The 18,361-nt window shown below is 42.9% G+C and overlaps 1 protein-coding gene across 1 annotated transcript in view; it reads left to right on the top strand.

The window, feature by feature from the left end:
• The window catches only part of LOC106571837 (A disintegrin and metalloproteinase with thrombospondin motifs 19), a 119,655-nt gene extending 101,544 nt beyond the window's left edge, over positions 1–18,111 (top strand). Inside the window, exons 22-23 of the mRNA XM_014145308.3 lie at positions 6,952–7,129; positions 13,990–18,111. Coding sequence (XP_014000783.1) covers positions 6,952–7,129; positions 13,990–14,141 — 330 coding nt within the window. The 3' untranslated portion in view covers positions 14,142–18,111. The remainder of the gene's footprint in view (positions 1–6,951; positions 7,130–13,989) is intronic.
• The last annotated feature ends 250 nt before the right edge of the window (positions 18,112–18,361 follow it).

The raw sequence follows: 18,361 nt of genomic DNA, 5'->3' as shown, positions 1-18,361 counted from the left end.
GCTACTACTACTACTACTGCTACTGCTACTACTAGTACTACTACTACTAATACTAGTACTAATACTACTGCTATTATTACTACTAGTACTATACTGCTAGTGTTACTACTAGTACTACTAGTACTACTACTACTGCTACTACTATTGCTGCTACTACTACCACTAATATTATTACTACTAGTTCAACTACTACTATTACTACTACTGCTACTACTACTAATAATAATAATAATGTAATAATAATGATAATAATAGTGTTCTGTTTAATTATTTGGGTTGTTATTTGTCTGTATCATCTCACCTATTGAGAGTAGTTCCACAATAAACAGTAAGTGAATTGAGTTCCAATCTTACTGACCTCAAACCTGATTCCAGCAATGACCGAAATGACAAATTAGCTCAAAATGACCGTAGGCCTCTCCGCTGTATTAGCAAAACGTGTGGTTTGTAATGGCGGTCAGGTGTCTCCCATTGACTAGCTTCTGCCAGCCACACCGAGATAAAATGGTCGTTTTAAGCCATTTTGGTGAAGTATAAATTCACGATGCAAAGTATAACATCGCTATGTAAGCTGGCTTTGAACTGGTACACAGTTGAGGTGTAGGGGTAATACAGCATTTGTTTTGTATGTGCAATGTACTGTAAACGCCATGTTTACTGGACGGTGGCAACACTAATAATTAGGGTTGCACATTTTGGCGAATATTCAGAGGTGGAAACTTTCCATGGGAATTAATGGGAATATATGAGAATTAACGGGAATATATGGGAATTAACGGAAATATATGCAAATTAATATTAATACCATTTAAATGTAGATATACTAACATATCATATGGAGACAGAAACATAAACATTTTACCTTATCATAAGTAGACATAATTGCAAATGATTAAATCCTTCCAATAGAAAAAAAAACAATTTAGTTACGAATTGAACTTTAATTAAATGAGTTGACTCTTCACATGGGATGATTTCACTGAACAACAAAAGAAAGGGAATATTGAATGATCCCCAATGATCCATCGCATCTCCCAAAAACGTTTTCAACATACATCTGTAAAATTATAGTCTAGAAACTATAGCTTTGGTTGTCTTCCTCTCAGGCTTCCATGTCTTCTCCCTGGAACTCCTCAATGTCTACCTCTTGAACATTAGACTCCGAGGCCTCATCTTCACTGTCACTTTCCAATCTTTTGAGGATGGGTCGTTGTCAGGGTCAAAAAGCCTCAAATTTGCCCGGATTGCCACCAATTTTTCAACCCTTGTATTGGTCAGCCTGTTGCATGCTTTGGTGTGTGTGTTCCCAAACAAGGACCAGTTGCTCTCTGAAGCGGCTGATGTTGGTGGGATTTGGAGGATGATGGAGGCAACAGGGGAAAGAGCCTCAGATCCACAAAGTCCCTTCCACCAGGTGGCTGATGAGATATGTTGGCACGACTGCCATATTGCATCTCCATCCCAAAGCCCTTGCTTGGAAGTGTATTTCGCCAGACTGCCATGAACCGTACCCTCATCCAGGCCAAGGTGGCGAGACACAGTTGTGATGACACCATAGGCCTTGTTGATCTCTGCACCAGACAGGATGCTCTTGCCAGCATATTTGGGGTCCAACATACACGCTGCGGCGTGATTTGGCTTCAGTCAGAAGTCTTCACTCTTTTTGATGTATTTCAGAACTGCAGTTTCCTCTGCATAGAGCAAAAGTGAAGTTGGCAGGGCAGTACGGATTTCTTCTCTTACATCTGCAAGCAGTCTGAACATCAGACAGGATGGCATTGTCTCCCTCAATCCGTGCAATGGCTACTGCTATAGGTTTCAGGAGTTCCAGGCTGCTTACCACTCTCTCCCAAAATACATAATCCAGAAGGATCCTCTTGATGGGGCTGTCCATATCAGCAGACTGTGTATGGCCATTTCTTGGAGAGACTCCTTCCCCTCCAGGAGACTGTCAAACATGATGACAACACCATCCCAATGGGTGTTGCTGGGCAGCTTCAATGTGGTGCTCTTATTCTTCTCACTTTGCTTGGTGAGGTAGATTGCTGCTATAACTTGATGACCCTTCACATACCTAACCATTTCCTTGGCTCTCTTGTAGAGTGTATCCATTGTTTTCAGTGCCATGATGTCCTTGAGGTGCAGATTCAATGCATGAGCAGCACAGCAAATTGGTGTGATGTGAGGGTAAGACTCCAAGGTCATTGATGACCGCCTTCAGCTCATCTGCAATGTAGAGTCCGGTGTGTCTGTTGTCCCTTGTATCTGTGCTCTTGTAGAATACAGGTTGAGGGGTGGAGATGATGTAGTTAATTATTCTCTGACTACGTTCCTCCATTGAGTCAAAAAAACTTCTGATTCCAAGAGGACCATGAGCTGTTGCTATCGATAAGGTGTCTGATTCATCATTTTCACCTCGAATAGAAGTATTGGGACTTTTGTCAGAGGTTGCTTGTTGTGAGCGCTGAGGGAACTTTATGCACTTGGCCAGATGATTCTGCATCTTTGTTGAATTCTTCACATATGATTTGGCACAGTATTTGCAAATGTACACAGCTTTTCATTTTACATTAGCTGCAGTGAAATGTCTCCACACATCAGATAGTGCCCGTGACATTTTCCTGTGAAGATTTTTTAAAATGAGTTAAAAAAACACAAATACAATTCCATGTACAGATAAATAGTTAAGCAGTTTGATTAAACAACTCCTTTGTAAGATAAATGTTTTAAAATGAAACATGTATGGAAACAGATGAATTAACACTCCTCAGTTAGCAGGCTCAAGTAAGCTAAAACCCACATGGTAGCAAAAACCAACTACCAGAAATTGTTAACAAGTTAGAAATGATTTAAACACACTTTGCTGTAGGCTACTATTTACTAGTTAACAAAAAATCATGTATGTCATATAAAATATATTCACCCCATCCAGTATTGTAATCAAAACTTACCAGAAAGCATGTAGTTCCTGGCTCAGACAGTATAGTAGTGTGGGCTCAATAGCATCTCATTAGAGTGCAAGGTCTTGAGAATCAGCCGTACATCTGATGGAAGAATACACTGTGCATACAGAGGGTTGCAATTCCATTGAATTGGGGATAGTTTAACCAAAATATGCCACAAGACCTAGAATTGCCTTATGTGTATCCCACAAAAAAGGTTAACTGTAAGCTAACTTTTTTGATGAATTTAAGCAAAGTTCCCCAAATTCCCGGGCTTAATTTCCCATGGAAAATGTACCGGAAAGTTTCTGACCCTTTGCAACCATACTAATAATCCACATTTCCACTGTGTTAACAGTTGACTCAGATGGCCCGTCCCTTTGTGAACATTGTTCCAATGGGATGGCAAAAGGGGTGAGGTTGTGAGAACTGGGAACGGACATTTGTTTTCGAGTAATCTTTTTTTTCTCTTATTTGCTTCGACTCTGTGGCTTGCAGAACCACAAATCCCTTAATATGTGACTATAAACCACATCATTTGTGGTAATGCTAATAAAAATACCCCTAGATTACTTTATATAGTCAGTATAACATGTTCACGGCCTACTGTAGCCATGTACAGTAAATACATGGGAATGAACTCAATCACACCTATAATTTTTTTTAAAACTAAATCTATCCTTATATAAATACATGGGCTTACTTTGACTTTTTCAAAAGCGTATTTGATTATTTCCTGTCTGTTGCATTGTTTTATTCCACGTCTATATCTCTGTCTGTCTGTCTGTCTGTCTGTCTGTCTGTCTGTCTGTCTGTCTGTCTGTCTGTCTGTCTGTCTGTCTGTCTGTCTGTCTGTCTCTCTCACTCTGTCTCTCTCTCTCACTCTGTATCTCTCTCTCTCTCTCTCTCTGTCTCTTTCTCCCTCTCTCTCTCCCCCTCTCTCTGTGGAAATCTGGAAATCTACAAATTGTCATGGAGAGTGCTCTGTCAAATCACTGCCAAACCCTGAGATGTATTTGCCATCTTCCCGAGCCTCGGTATGGCTAAAGCAGACTAATGTATCGGGTGAATAGGAGCGCCGCCGAGGCGGTTCTCTCCCCGCTCGCCCCGTCCAGACATGCCTGATCCCCAACATGCTGTTCTAGTCACAACAGCTGTCTGTTATTTAAACACTCACCTCCACATAAATGCATTACGAAGTTAGCTCATGTCGAAAAAGCCTCGAGTTGAAAGCGGACGGACTCCATCTCTCCAACCCCCCACTTCTTTGAATGTCTAGAAAGCTGTTTTTTAAAAAGACATTGGAGAAGGGATTACAAGACTATATTAATCTGTCTCTGCCACTATTCATCGCAGCGCCTCCTGTATAAATTCACTCTGTCTCTGCCGGGTTGGACATATTTAGGCCTGAATCTCTCTGTGTTTTGGCGAACAGCAGTCGACCACGGAAACAGCTCGGGCTGGCCGCAGCCAATCGCTGAAGCCGGTGTTCCACTCATGCCTTGGCAGGTCTTTCACCTCAGAGACTTTTGGCTTGGCCCAAGTGAGTGATGCAAGCTCATTATATGGATCACTCATACATACAGCCACATACTGGGGCACTGACCAGGGGCTGTGGTAGGTGACACTTAACATGAGGTCAAAAGTCATAACGCTTTCGTAATCAAACAGATATCATTTCATGGTCAAACTCATTCAATGAAATGCAGTAGTCTGCTGTCATTTCCTTTCAATATGTGTCCAATTAATACCTAGACAACCAGGTGAGGGGAGTTCCTAACTCATCAATTAAGACCTAGACAACCAGGTGAGGGGAGTTCCTAACTCATCAATTAAGACCTAGACAACCAGGTGAGGGGAGTTCCTAACTCATCAATTAAGACCTAGACAACCAGGTGAGGGGAGTTCCTAACTCATCAATTAAGACCTAGACAACCAGGTGAGGGGAGTTCCTAACTCATCAATTAAGACCTAGACAACCAGGTGAGGGGAGTTCCTAACTCATCAATTAAGACCTAGACAACCAGGTGAGGGGAGTTCCTAACTCATCAATTAAGACCTAGACAACCAGGTGAGGGGAGTTCCTAACTCATCAATTAAGACCTAGACAACCAGGTGAGGGGAGTTCCTAACTCATCAATTAAGACCTAGACAACCAGGTGAGGGGAGTTCCTAACTCATCAATTTAGACCTAGACAACCAGGTGAGGGGAGTTCCTAACTCATCAATTAAGACCTAGACAACCAGGTGAGGGGAGTTCCTAACTCATCAATTAAGACCTAGACAACCAGGTGAGGGGAGTTCCTAACTCATCAATTAAGACCTAGACAACCAGGTGAGGGGAGTTCCTAACTCATCAATTAAGACCTAGACAACCAGGTGAGGGGAGTTCCTAACTCATCAATTAAGACCTAGACAACCAGGTGAGGGGAGTTCCTAACTCATCAATTAAGACCTAGACAACCAGGTGAGGGGAGTTCCTAACTCATCAATTAATACCTAGACAACCAGGTGAGGGGAGTTCCTAACTCATCAATTAAGACCTAGACAACCAGGTGAGGGGAGTTCCTAACTCATCAATTAAGACCTAGACAACCAGGTGAGGGGAGTTCCTAACTCATCAATTAAGACCTAGACAACCAGGTGAGGGGAGTTCCTAACTCATCAATTAAGACCTAGACAACCAGGTGAGGGGAGTTCCTAACTCATCAATTAAGACCTAGACAACCAGGTGAGGGGAGTTCCTAACTCATCAATTAAGACCTAGACAACCAGGTGAGGGGAGTTCCTAACTCATCAATTAAGACCTAGACAACCAGGTGAGGGGAGTTCCTAACTCATCAATTAAGACCTAGACAACCAGGTGAGGGGAGTTCCTAACTCATCAATTAAGACCTAGACAACCAGGTGAGGGGAGTTCCTAACTCATCAATTAAGACCTAGACAACCAGGTGAGGGGAGTTCCTAACTCATCAATTAAGACCTAGACAACCAGGTGAGGGGAGTTCCTAACTCATCAATTAAGACCTAGACAACCAGGTGAGGGGAGTTCCTAACTCATCAATTAAGACCTAGACAACCAGGTGAGGGGAGTTCCTAACTCATCAATTAAGACCTAGACAACCAGGTGAGGGGAGTTCCTAACTCATCAATTAAGACCTAGACAACCAGGTGAGGGGAGTTCCTAACTCATCAATTAAGACCTAGACAACCAGGTGAGGGGAGTTCCTAACTCATCAATTAAGACCTAGACAACCAGGTGAGGGGAGTTCCTAACTCATCAATTAAGACCTAGACAACCAGGTGAGGGGAGTTCCTAACTCATCAGTATGAGCTCATAACAAAAAATAAATATTTTGTTATTATTATTATATTTTGCATTGTATTTGACATTATGGCCACTGACATAATCTTATGCTGTGTGTTATGGTGTTGACAGTGTCTCTGATCTTATGCTGTGTGTTACGGTGTTGACAGTGTCTCTGATCTTATGCTGTGTGTTATGGTGTTGACAGTGCCTCTGATCTTATGCTGTGTGTTACAGTGTTGACAGTGCCTCTGATCTTATGCTGTGTGTTATGGTGTTGACAGTGCCTCTGATCTTATGCTGTGTGTTATGGTGTTGACAGTGTCTCTGATCTTATGCTGTGTGTTACGGTGTTGACAGTACCTCTGATCTTATGCTGTGTGTTACGGTGTTGACAGTACCTCTGATCTTATGCTGTGTGTTACGGTGTTGACAGTACCTCTGATCTTATGCTGTGTGTTACAGTGTTGACAGTGCCTCTGATCTTATGCTGTGTGTTACGGTGTTGACAGTACCTCTGATCTTATGCTGTGTGTTACGGTGTTGACAGTGTCTCTGATCTTATGCTGTGTGTTATGGTGTTGACAGTGTCTCTGATCTTATGCTGTGTGTTACGGTGTTGACAGTGCTTCTGATCTTATGCTGTGTGTTATGGTGTTGACAGTGTCTCTGATCTTATGCTGTGTGTTACGGTGTTGACAGTGCTCGGTCACCTGTGGTAAAAGCATGCAGTCCCGGGTTATCCAGTGCATGCACAAGATCACCGGGCGCCACGGCAACGAGTGCTTCTCGTCGGAGAAGCCGGCGGCGTACCGGCCATGTCAGCAGCAGGCGTGCAATGAGAGGATCAACGTCAACACCATCACCTCGCCACGCCTGGGTGAGTTATCACGCAACTTGTCATCACTGTCACCACCTCCCGGGTTCATGTTGAACAAAGGTAGGGATCCGTTCCAATTCAGTTCCGAAATGTTATCCAGAAAATGAATTGGAGAAATGCCCTTTCTTTTCAGAGTCAGGGTTTTATCAACACAGTTTATTCTTTAAAGTTAAAATAGATTGAATATTAAAGAAGGCCAGAACTCACTTGATGCTTGCATGGGTTTAGAAAAGACAAGAGTTGAGCTCTATATTCAGCTATAGATTGGTCCTGATAATAATTAATCTATAGATTAATATAATAACCTAATAATAAATACCTAATAATAATGAAGTCCTGTTGTTTTTACTACTTACAATAACTGTTCCCTAGACGCAGCTTGCAATCACCATTCCAGCTCCCTTACCTATCATAGCTTCCCAAGTTCATCGAACGTTCCCAAGGGTTGTTCTGTCTCATTATTTGAGTATGGTACAAATCCATTAGATACATCATCTGTCTCGCGCACAACGGGCTCTCTGACAGACATCGCGCTGTGTAGGGTTTCCAAAAAACTATCCTCAAAGTATCTCGAGCTCATTCCCGAGTCAGTTCAAAACCCATTAATTGGCGAGCGTTGATGTGGAAAGTTTGGCCCACCACTTCCCCAGCAAGGCGGAGGGCCCCGGCAATCTAAATGTGCCATGTTTTGATGACTTCATTAAAAATATTATGTGCGGCCTCAAGCTGTGGAATTATGCTGTGTTGTATAATATCGCCTATTCACGAGCATGCCAGACACACCACTCAACAACCTCCGTTGACCCCAGACACAAGTGCCATTTTTTATAATTTTTTTTAAAGCCTGCAGTGAATTTCACAGTTTACACGTTCCACCAACCCTTCTGCCCACTCGTCCCTGGGTGTGTCCCTATCGGCCCTGGTCAAAAGTAGTGAACTAAATAGGGAATAGGGCTCTGGTCAAAAGTAGTGCACTACATAGGGAATAGGGTGCCATTTAGGACGCAGGTCACTGTGTTTAGGGGCTGGATGGTACCAGATGACGACGTTCGAAAATGTTAAGCCTTCTGGGAAGAGTGAGCATAGTTTATCATAAATTGCAGCTGGGGAAGAGTTGCTGGGGCTGGGGCTGCCGAGGTTGATTCTGGGGCTGAGGCTGCCGAGGTTGATTCTGGGGCTGAGGCTGATTCTGCTGAGGCTGCTGAGGTTGATTCTGAGGCTGATTCTGGGGCTGAGGCTGATTCTGCTGAGGCTGCTGAGGTTGATTCTGGGGCTGAGGCTGATTCTGCTGAGGCTGCTGAGGTTGATTCTGGGGCTGCCGAGGTTGATTCTGGGGCTGAGGCTGCCGAGGTTGATTCTGGGGCTGAGGCTGATTCTGCTGAGGCTGCTGAGGTTGATTCTGAGGCTGATTCTGGGGCTGAGGCTGATTCTGCTGAGGCTGCTGAGGTTGATTCTGGGGCTGAGGCTGATTCTGCTGAGGCTGCTGAGGTTGATTCTGGGGCTGCTGAGGTTGATTCTGGGGCTGCTGAGGTTGATTCTGGGGCTGCTGAGGTTGATTCTGGGGCTGCTGAGGTTGATTCTGGGGCTGCTGAGGTTGATTCTGGGGCTGGGGCTGCTGAGGTTGATTCTGGGGCTGCTGAGGTTGATTCTGGGGCTGCTGAGGTTGATTCTGCTGAGGCTGCTGAGGTTGAGAATGAGGCTGTCGAGGTTGCGACTGGGGGTGGGGCTGGGGTTGCTGAGATTGAGACTGGGGCTACTGAGGTTGAGGTTGGGCTGAGGCCGGGCTGAGGCCGGGTGGATATATGGCATGATGTTTATAATTGGTGTACGCCGGCAGAGATGCAGCTGGAGGGAGGGGTGTCTGTGGTACGCACCAGGGTAGCAGCCCTGCCCCCCCCCCCCCCCCCCTCTAAAACCTTCACAGCTGGTAATGCTAAGCTCCTCCAGGAATCTGGAAAATATGAACGTTTGTGCCTCAAGCCTCTCTCGCATTCACTTTTTGTATTATTTTTTATTCACTCCCATTCATTTTTTTTTTTGTACATATTTCCTGTTTATCCATTCTATTTAGAACAGACATACGTCTGTTGGAGTACAATGTTATATCAATTGAATCTGTATAGTGGTACAATAGATATTGAATGAAAAAAAACAGAAAATTGTCTGCTCAATAGTCTGTTCAATGTGAGATTAGGGCTACAAAGTATAAAATAAAACAAAAATACTATGAAAACATGCTTAGATAAAAGACTAGCCCACAAGCCACACAGTTGTCATAGATATAGGACCAATACCACTGACATACATATTACCATGCAGTCAATAGCAACTAATACTATCACTGTTTTTGCATACAATCAGATAACGTCTCTCTCTGTTCCTACTCCCCGCCTACAAGCAGCAACTCAAGAGGGAACCATCAACACAGAATAGTGAAGTGCTGGACAGAGGAGGCAGACTCAATGCTGTTTTGAGAATAATGATAGGAATACAGTACCAGTCAAAAGTGTGGACACCTACTCATTCAAGGGTTTTCTCTTTATTTTTTACTATTTTCTACAATGTAGAATAATAGTGAAGACATCAAAACTATGAAATAACACATATGGAATCATGTAGTAACCAAAGAAAGTATTAAACAAATCAAAATATATTTTCTATTTGAGACTCTTCATAGCCACCTTTTGCCTTGATGACAGCTTTGCACACTCTTGGCATTCTCTCAACCAGCTTCATGAGGTAGTCACTTGTGGAATGCATTTCAATTAACAGGTGTGCCTTGTTAAAAGTTAATTTGTGGATTCTTTTTCCTTCTTAATGCATTTGAGCCAATCAGTTATGTTGTGACAAGGTAGGGTTGGTATACAGAAGATAGCACCATATTATGGCAAGAACAGCTCAAATAAGCAAAGAGAAACAACAGTCCATCATTACTTTAAGACACCTCCCCCCTCAGAAAAGCCTCAATTTCATGAAGCATGGACACTATAAGTTGTCGAAATCGTTCCACAGGGATGCTGGCCCATGTTGACTACAATGCTTCCCACAGTTGTCAAGTTGGCTGGATGTCCTTTGGGTGGTAGATCATTCTTGATACACACGAAACGGTTGAGCGTGAAAAACCCAGCAGCGTTGCAGTTCTTAACACAAACCAGTGAACCTGGCACCTATTACCATACCCTGTTCATAGGCACTTAAATATTTTGTCTTGCCCATTCACCCTCTGAATGGCACACATACACAATCCATGTCTCAATTGTCTCAAGGCTTAAAAAATCCTTCATTAACCTGCCCTTCATCTACACTGATTGAAGTGGATTTAACAATTGACATCAATAAGGGATCATGGGGCCTCCCGAGTGGGAGCCGCTAGAGATGGTTCGAGTCCAGGCTCTGTCGCAGCCGGCCGCGACCGGGAGACCCATGGGGCGGCGCACAATTGGCCCAGCGTCGTCCGTCGTCTGGGTTAGGGAGGGTTTGGCTGGCAGGGATGTTCTTATCCCATCGCGCACTAGCAACTCCCGTGGTGGGCTGGGTGCAGTGCACGCTGACATGGTTGCCAGGTGTATGGTGTTTCCTCTGACACATTGGTGCGGCTGGCTTCCGGGTTAAGCGGGCGTTGTGTCAAGAAGCAGTGCGGCTTGGCTGGGTTGTGTTTCGGAGGCTGCATGGCTCTCGACCTTCGCCTCTCCCAAGTCCGTACGGGAGTTGCAGTGATGGGACAGGACTGTAACTACCAATTGGATACCACAACATTGGGGAGAAAAAGGGGTACATTTAAAAAAAAATCATAATAATAATATTTGAGATCATAGCATTCACCTGGTTAGTTTATGTCATGGACAGAGCAGGTGCCCTTAATGTTTTGTACACTCAGTGTACAACGTCAGTCACAGGCTTCATTAGGAAATGTGTTGATGATATTGTACCCACAATAACAATCCAGACATACCCCAACCAAAAACCCTGGATGAATGGAGAAATCCGTACCATGCTGAGAGCCTGTATTGCAGCATTCAATGTCAGCAGAACGAATCCCGATGGCTCTGTGGTGCGCGATGCGTACAAGATAAACAGGTACGAGCACATTTAGGGACGCAGAAAGACAATACAGACTCAAACTTTTAATTGAGGTTCGACAACTCAGACCCGCAACGCATGTGTCAAGGACTACAGACTATCACGGACTACAAAGGTGGACAATACCAAGCCATCCAGGAGGACTCTCGCTGTTCCGGACGACCAGGTTCTTTCGCTCTCCGAGGCTAACGTGAGGAAAAACTCTCAAAAGAGTGAATACTCACAAAGCCACCGGCCCAGATGGCATCCCTGGCCACGCCCTCAGGGTGTGTGCTGACCGGGTGGTGGGCTTCTTCTTAGACATCTTCAACCTATCCCTGTCCCAGGCTGTATACCCCACTTGCTTCAAGGACACCATCATAGTCCCAATGCCCAAGAAAAAGAAGGTGACATGCTCAAAAAGATCACCCCGGTAATTGTGAAGTGCTTCGAGAGGCTGGTCATGTTCTGTACAGCACCCTCTGCAACTGGATCTTGGACTTCCTGACGGGCAGACTACAGGCTGTGAGGATTGGCAACAACACGTCCTCCACAATGACTCTTAACACAGGGGCCCCCCAGGGGTGTGTCCTCAGTCCTCTGCTGTACTCTCTGTTGGCTTTGCACGACACTAACTCCATCATCACGTTTTCTGACGATCATGTTTTAGGCCTGATAACCAACCAAGACGAGTCAGGCTATAGGGAGGAAGCATAGGGAACATGCACAGATCCACATCAACGGGACTTCAGTAGAGAGAGTCAGCAGTTTTAAGTTCCTCTGTATCCACATCACAGAGGACTTGACATGGACCAACAACACCACCACTCTTGTCAAGAGGGTGCGACAGCATCTTTACTTCCTAAGGCGGCTGAAGAAATTCAGCATGCCGCCCCGGATCCTCTCCAAATACTACCCCTGCACCATTGAGAGTGTCCTGACCGGTTGTATCACAGCCTGGTTCGAGAATTTCTCTGTCCACAACCGTAAGGCCCTCCAGTGGTTGGTGAAGACAATTTTATCTACAATGCTAAAAAATAAAAAAATATATATTCTACTGAGTCATTTACTTTGTTTATATTCTTATTTTAAATAAAACAAATGAAAAATATGGTATTATTATTGTTTCTTATTGTTGTTGCATTGTCCAGAAGGAACCTGCAAGTAAGCATTTCATTGAACGGTGTATACCATGTGTATCCCGTACCACTAATGAAAACACTGTTACACCTCTACTACTGTGTATCAGTCGCAATAACAATGGGCTCAGCCGCGCAGCAGCAAACTAGACTTAGCAGTTGAATTTCCCATGAAGCCAAAAAGATGACTCAGACTTTTCCCATGAAGCCAAAAGGATGACTCAGATTTCGGGAGGCAGAAGAATGAAGAGGTGTGAGTTGTTTTACTGTCTGTCGCCATGGCGTTCCCACTAATCCCACCCCAGCCACGGGTGTTGTGTTCCGTTGTGTTTGCCTTGGTGGAGACTTCACGCCATCTCAAAAACAGCAGAACGCCATCAAGAGAAGGGTTTACGTCTCAAATGGCACCCTATTCCCTATGTAGTGAATTACTTTTGACCAGGGCCTATAGGGGTCTGGTCAAAAGTAATGCACTAGGGAACAGGGTGCCATTTCAGACATATCCAAGAAGTGGCAGCCCTCCCTAGCCGCCTCTGGAATGTTCCGAGGTAGATAGAGACCGTGGCAGTCCCAAACGGCACCCTATTCCCTATGTAGTGCACTACCCCATGAGCCCTGGTCAAAAGTAGTGCACTACATAGGGGATAGAATGCGATTTGGGAAGCAACCAGTGTTGGTGGTCCCATCGTCTCATTGGCAAAGAGGGATGTTTACAACCCCTGGCTTCATTACCAAGGCCTGTTCACTTCAAGAAAGTATGTCAACACAGTTTCTATGCCCCCGAGATCTGAGTTTATTCAGAATGCTGCCGATGCAAATGGAATGCGATGGAACGGTCATAATATAACGTTTTGTTGATTGTGTGACAGAGTAGTGTGTGTTGCAGAGTGCCGACTCCCCTACCCAGCACAGCAGCCCTGAAACACAAATGAAACAAGGTTATCCTCGTGACCTTGCGTCCTCTTGAGAACTCTGCTCTCGTGTAAACGGGTGTTAGTGTCAATGGACTGAGGGTTTGAGGACAGATTTTACGAGAGAGAGAGAGAGAGAGAGAGAGAGACTATTTGGAAGCTTTTGGACAATATAGGACTGCTTGAGTCTGTGGGAATGTGCAATAATATGCTTCTGCCATCATCCTTTAGTCATTGTGTGTTTAGGTGTGGCTAATAATTTGCTACTATAATACCCATTCTTTTTGATAGCCCTGAAATTGCAATGTGGCAGCTGGACTTTCAATGTAATCTCTGTTTTACATGATAGATTTGTATTTATATTTTTATTTCATCTCCAATGAAATGCAAAGTTGAATCAGTGCAAAGAAAAGTAAATGTGAAATGTGTATAATACTGCCACCTATTGGTGATGCACTGGAATAACTATTTGATAAAAAGCCATGTTCATCTGTTATTCAGTTAAAACTGCATGCTATCAACAAAACTTATTATATTCATATGTATAGGTGTTACAGTACATGGATGTTTCCTAATCCTGGTCCTCTGCACTAACACGCCCAGTTCAAGCAATCACAGGCTTGATGATGAGTTGAATCAAGTGGGTTACTGCTAGGCTGGAACAAAAATGTTCACCATTTTGGATCCCCAGGACTCGGATTAGGAAACTGTGCACTATGTCAAACTGAATCTCTCCTTTCATCCTCCGTAGCTGCCCTGACATTCAAGTGTTTACGGGACCAGTGGCCGGTTTACTGCAAAGTAATCCGCGAGAAGAACCTCTGCCAAGACATGCGCTGGTATCAACGCTGCTGTGAAACTTGCCGGGACTTTTACGCACAGAAGATGCAGCAGAGGAGTTGACCCTCCCCTCACCCCCTCGCCCCCTCCTTCCAGGGGCGAATTTAGGTGTCAAATCCTATGTATGTATATCAAGTGCACTTATTCCAACACGTGGGATGGACAGAACACACCTGTTTCAACCTAACCAGCGGTAGATTATAAGCACTGTAAATGTGTCATTAGTACGTTGTGTTACTGGTATTGAGTCCATACTATGTCATGTTATTGGTATTGAGTCCATACTATGTCATGTTACTGGTATTGAGTCCATTCTATGTCATGTTATTGGTATTGAGTCCATACTATGTCATGTTACTGGTATTGAGTCCATACTATGTCATGTTATTGGTATTGAGTCCATACTATGTCATGTTATTGGTATTGAGTCCATACTATGTCATGTTATTGGTATTGAGTCCATACTATGTCATGTTACTGGTATTGAGTCCATACTATGTCATGTTATTGGTATTGAGTCCATACTATGTCATGTTATTGGTATTGAGTCCATACTATGTCATGATATTGGTATTGAGTCCATACTATGTCATGTTATTAGTATTGAGTCGATACTATGCTCATCTTATTGGTATTGAGTCGATACTATGTCATGTTATTGAGGTTGAATCGATACTATGTCATGTTATTTGTATTTAGTCGATACTATGGTAATGTTATTGGTATTGAGTCGATACTATGCTCATGTTATTGGTATTGAGTCGATACTATGTCATGTTATTGGTATTGAGTCGATACTATGTCATGTTATTGAATCGATACTATGCTCATGTTATTTGTATTGAGTCGATACTATGGTAATGTTATTGGTATTGAGTCGATACTATGTCATGTTATTGGTATTGAGTCGATACTATGGTAATGTTATTGGTATTGAGTCGATACTATGCTCATGTTATTTGTATTGAGTCGATATTATGCTCATGTTACTGGTATTGAGTTGATATTATGCTCATGTTACTGGTATTGAGTACATGCTATTGCCATCTTTTTGGTATTGAGTCGATACTATGTCATGTTATTGAGGTTGAATCGATACTATGGTAATGTTATTGGTATTGAGTCGATACTATGTCATGTTATTGGTATTGAGTCGATACTATGGCCATGTTATTGGTATTGAGTCGATACTATGGCCATGTTATTGATATTGAGTCGATACTATGGCCATGTTATTGATATTGAGTCGATACTATGGCCATGTTATTGGTATTGAGTCGATACTATGGCCATGTTATTGATATTGAGTCGATACTATGGCCATGTTATTGATATTGAGTCGATACTATGGCCATGTTATTGATATTGAGTCGATACTATGTCATGTTATTGATATTGAGTCGATACTATGGCCATGTTATTGATATTGAGTCGATACTATGTCATGTTATTGGTATTGAGTCGGTCTAAGCACATCTCTTTTGAGGGTGTAATTGTTGACCAGCCTTCACCTGGGATCCGTTGAGCTGATATACTGTAGATCTACATAAGGATCCAACTCTTTGGTGTTTTTGGAGAAGTTTTTGTTTTTAATAATGTTAACTCATGCTAATATTTTGTAAATGTCTTACTATTTTCCATACTGTATTTTTTTCGGGATTTATCACATTGAAAATCAGACAAAATCCATCAAGGTATACAACTTGTAGTTTCCATTAATTTAGTTAACCCCGTATAATGTAACCAATGCAATAGTGCCAAAAGTGCAAACTACAAACTTCAAGCGTACCATCGGACCTAGGTCTACTGGTTTCCTATCAGTTTCTTCCCCAAAAAAACAGAAAGTCCCGCACACTGTTTATGCTCCCAAGTACCACTGTTTATCGGACAACATTTCCATCTGTAAGGATCTTCATCAGGTCAAAACAACCTGACAAAATGACCTGACGAAGATCCTTGTGGATGGAAACGTTGTCTGATAAAAGGTGCTATTTTCGGAGCATAATCAGTGTGTTGGACTTTCCGGGTTTTTTTTTCTTCTCAAGTTTACTTCTTTAGCCCAGCACAAACATTTCTATCTATTTCAGCATTGGTGAACTTCATGCTATCTGTTTGGTATAGCCACTGCTGAGACTTTGGCTTCCAGCCGTGAGTAATTACAATGACGTTCTTGTCCTTCGTCAAGTTTAGCAAAAATGTGTTTAGAGATACAAATAGTACTGTATGTTTAATCTATCTCAAACAGAATTCACAATACTGTCCATTTAGAAGCAATACTGAAAGCAGTACAGCTGTAAAGACACTTAGGTTTGATTGATATGATGTTTTAGGGTTTAGGACTTTCAGCGCTTCATTTGCTTTGTACATGTTTGGCTTAATGTCGAACACTGTAAGCAACAATGTGGCTTTGGAGGGATTTGGATAATTGATGATACTTCTAGTAACGACAGCAAATATATTCTTATTATTTAGCTTAAATGTCTCTTTGTAGTAACGTGCTGTTTATGTGGTGCTAATTAGTGTACTTGAGTGAACTTTTGGGGATCTAGGCTTAAACATAAAGTGTTGCCAAATAGCCGAGGCTTGCTTAAAGTTGGAGAAAATACCTTATTGTAACATTTACTGAATTAATCTATGTCTATGCATATGTTAACAATGGTGCTGCCTTAGGATCTGTTGGGACTGAAACAATTGTGTGGAAAGCTTAAAGACTCAAATCTTTTTCCTCAAATGTAACATTGACATCAGGGGTGTGGTCAGTACGTCACATAGCGGTGTTCGACGTTTACTTCAACGGAAATGGTACTGTACTGAACGACCAGTTGAAGAACGGTGTATGGTGTGTGTGCTGCCTAAACCAGATCTTTACCATGATAAGGCCAGACCTTGCTCGACATTGCGGTGCCAGCTTTGTCCCGCGTCCCACAGTCGCGTGAGATTTTATGGTGTGTGTGTGTGTGTGTGCTGCACGAGTTTTGCGATTTAAAATGGTCACACACATATTGATCAGGTCACACCCATATTGATAGGCCCACACATATATTGATCAGGCCACACCCATATTGATCAGGCCACACCCACCAAACACGGAGCAAACATACCTCAAAGGCTGTTACGGGAACGCTGCGCATCGTTTGGGGGAAATGTAGTTCAGTAGCGAACGTTGAATCGAACTGAATGCATCCCAGTTACGCGCACGGATCTCTCCAAGTTAGGATTTAGGTCTCAGCGTCTTCAGGAGGGCTTCTAAAGGGAAATGATCCTCCATTTAAAATCACATATTTCAAAATTTGTTTAAACAAAATCACTAAAGGGACATTGTTTAGTCATAGAGTAAACTATCATTCATATTTCCGTCAAATAGTTAGTACAGTATGGCCTACCTTGGTTGTGTACACCAGGATGAGCCCACGGCTGTCTTGTATGTTAAAGTCAATGTTAGAACGCCAACATCTGAACAGCAAGCTGCTTCACTAGAACAATCTGCTGTACATGCTATTCACACAACGATGACTGTTTCTAGTGTATCACTCCACGGCCCTCTACTTGAATAGAGATAATGTAGAACTAAGAAACACTGTACATGTTTACACTGAAGTACTGCTGCACTGGTATGGGTTGGCTCCGGGGTGAAGGTTCCCCTAGGTACAGCTCTAGGATCAACTTCCCCTCCATCAATCCTGACCTTAAGAATTAGTGGAGAAAAAAAATGCTAAACTGACCCTAGATCAGCGTCTAGGGGCAACTTCACCCTACTCTGGTTCCCATGAGCCCTCAGTCTAGGCGTCACATGGTGCAAAAAAATACTGCTTGGTTTATACCTTCTGTCATTGGCTGAAAACAAGTTGAAGTTGAGTGTTGTTGAATAGAATTAAAATGGACATTTTATAGCACTGTAAGACCATGTCATTTTTTTTAATGGCTCCTACATACCTGTATGTAGCGTTCTCTCGTAATGTTTTACGGTTGTGTAGGAGAAAAAACTGCCTGCATATCATGTTCCTGAGAAAATAATAAAATACATTCTCCATTATTTGTTTGTTCCTATGGTTTCCATGTCATATTGTATTGCTTGGATTTTGCTTGAAGGCTAAAAGTTGTCCTCAAAACAACTATATAAATAAATACAAATTGTAAGCCTCATGCTTTACCAACTGAGCCATATCGGGCCACTAATGGCTGCTCCTAGATCAGGCCTGTCAATGAACTATACAGATTACTGACTTCTTTTTTTATTGTGTCTCAAATTCAGGCTCATTTCTACAAGGTTACAGCTTACTAGA

The sequence above is a fragment of the Salmo salar genome, chromosome 01, assembly GCF_965601325.2.
Source record: "Salmo salar chromosome 01, fSalSal1, whole genome shotgun sequence".
In the NCBI taxonomy this organism is placed as follows: domain Eukaryota; kingdom Metazoa; phylum Chordata; class Actinopteri; order Salmoniformes; family Salmonidae; genus Salmo; species Salmo salar.
Note: the sequence above shows the minus strand (reverse complement) of the source record. Positions and strands in the feature narration are given on the sequence as shown.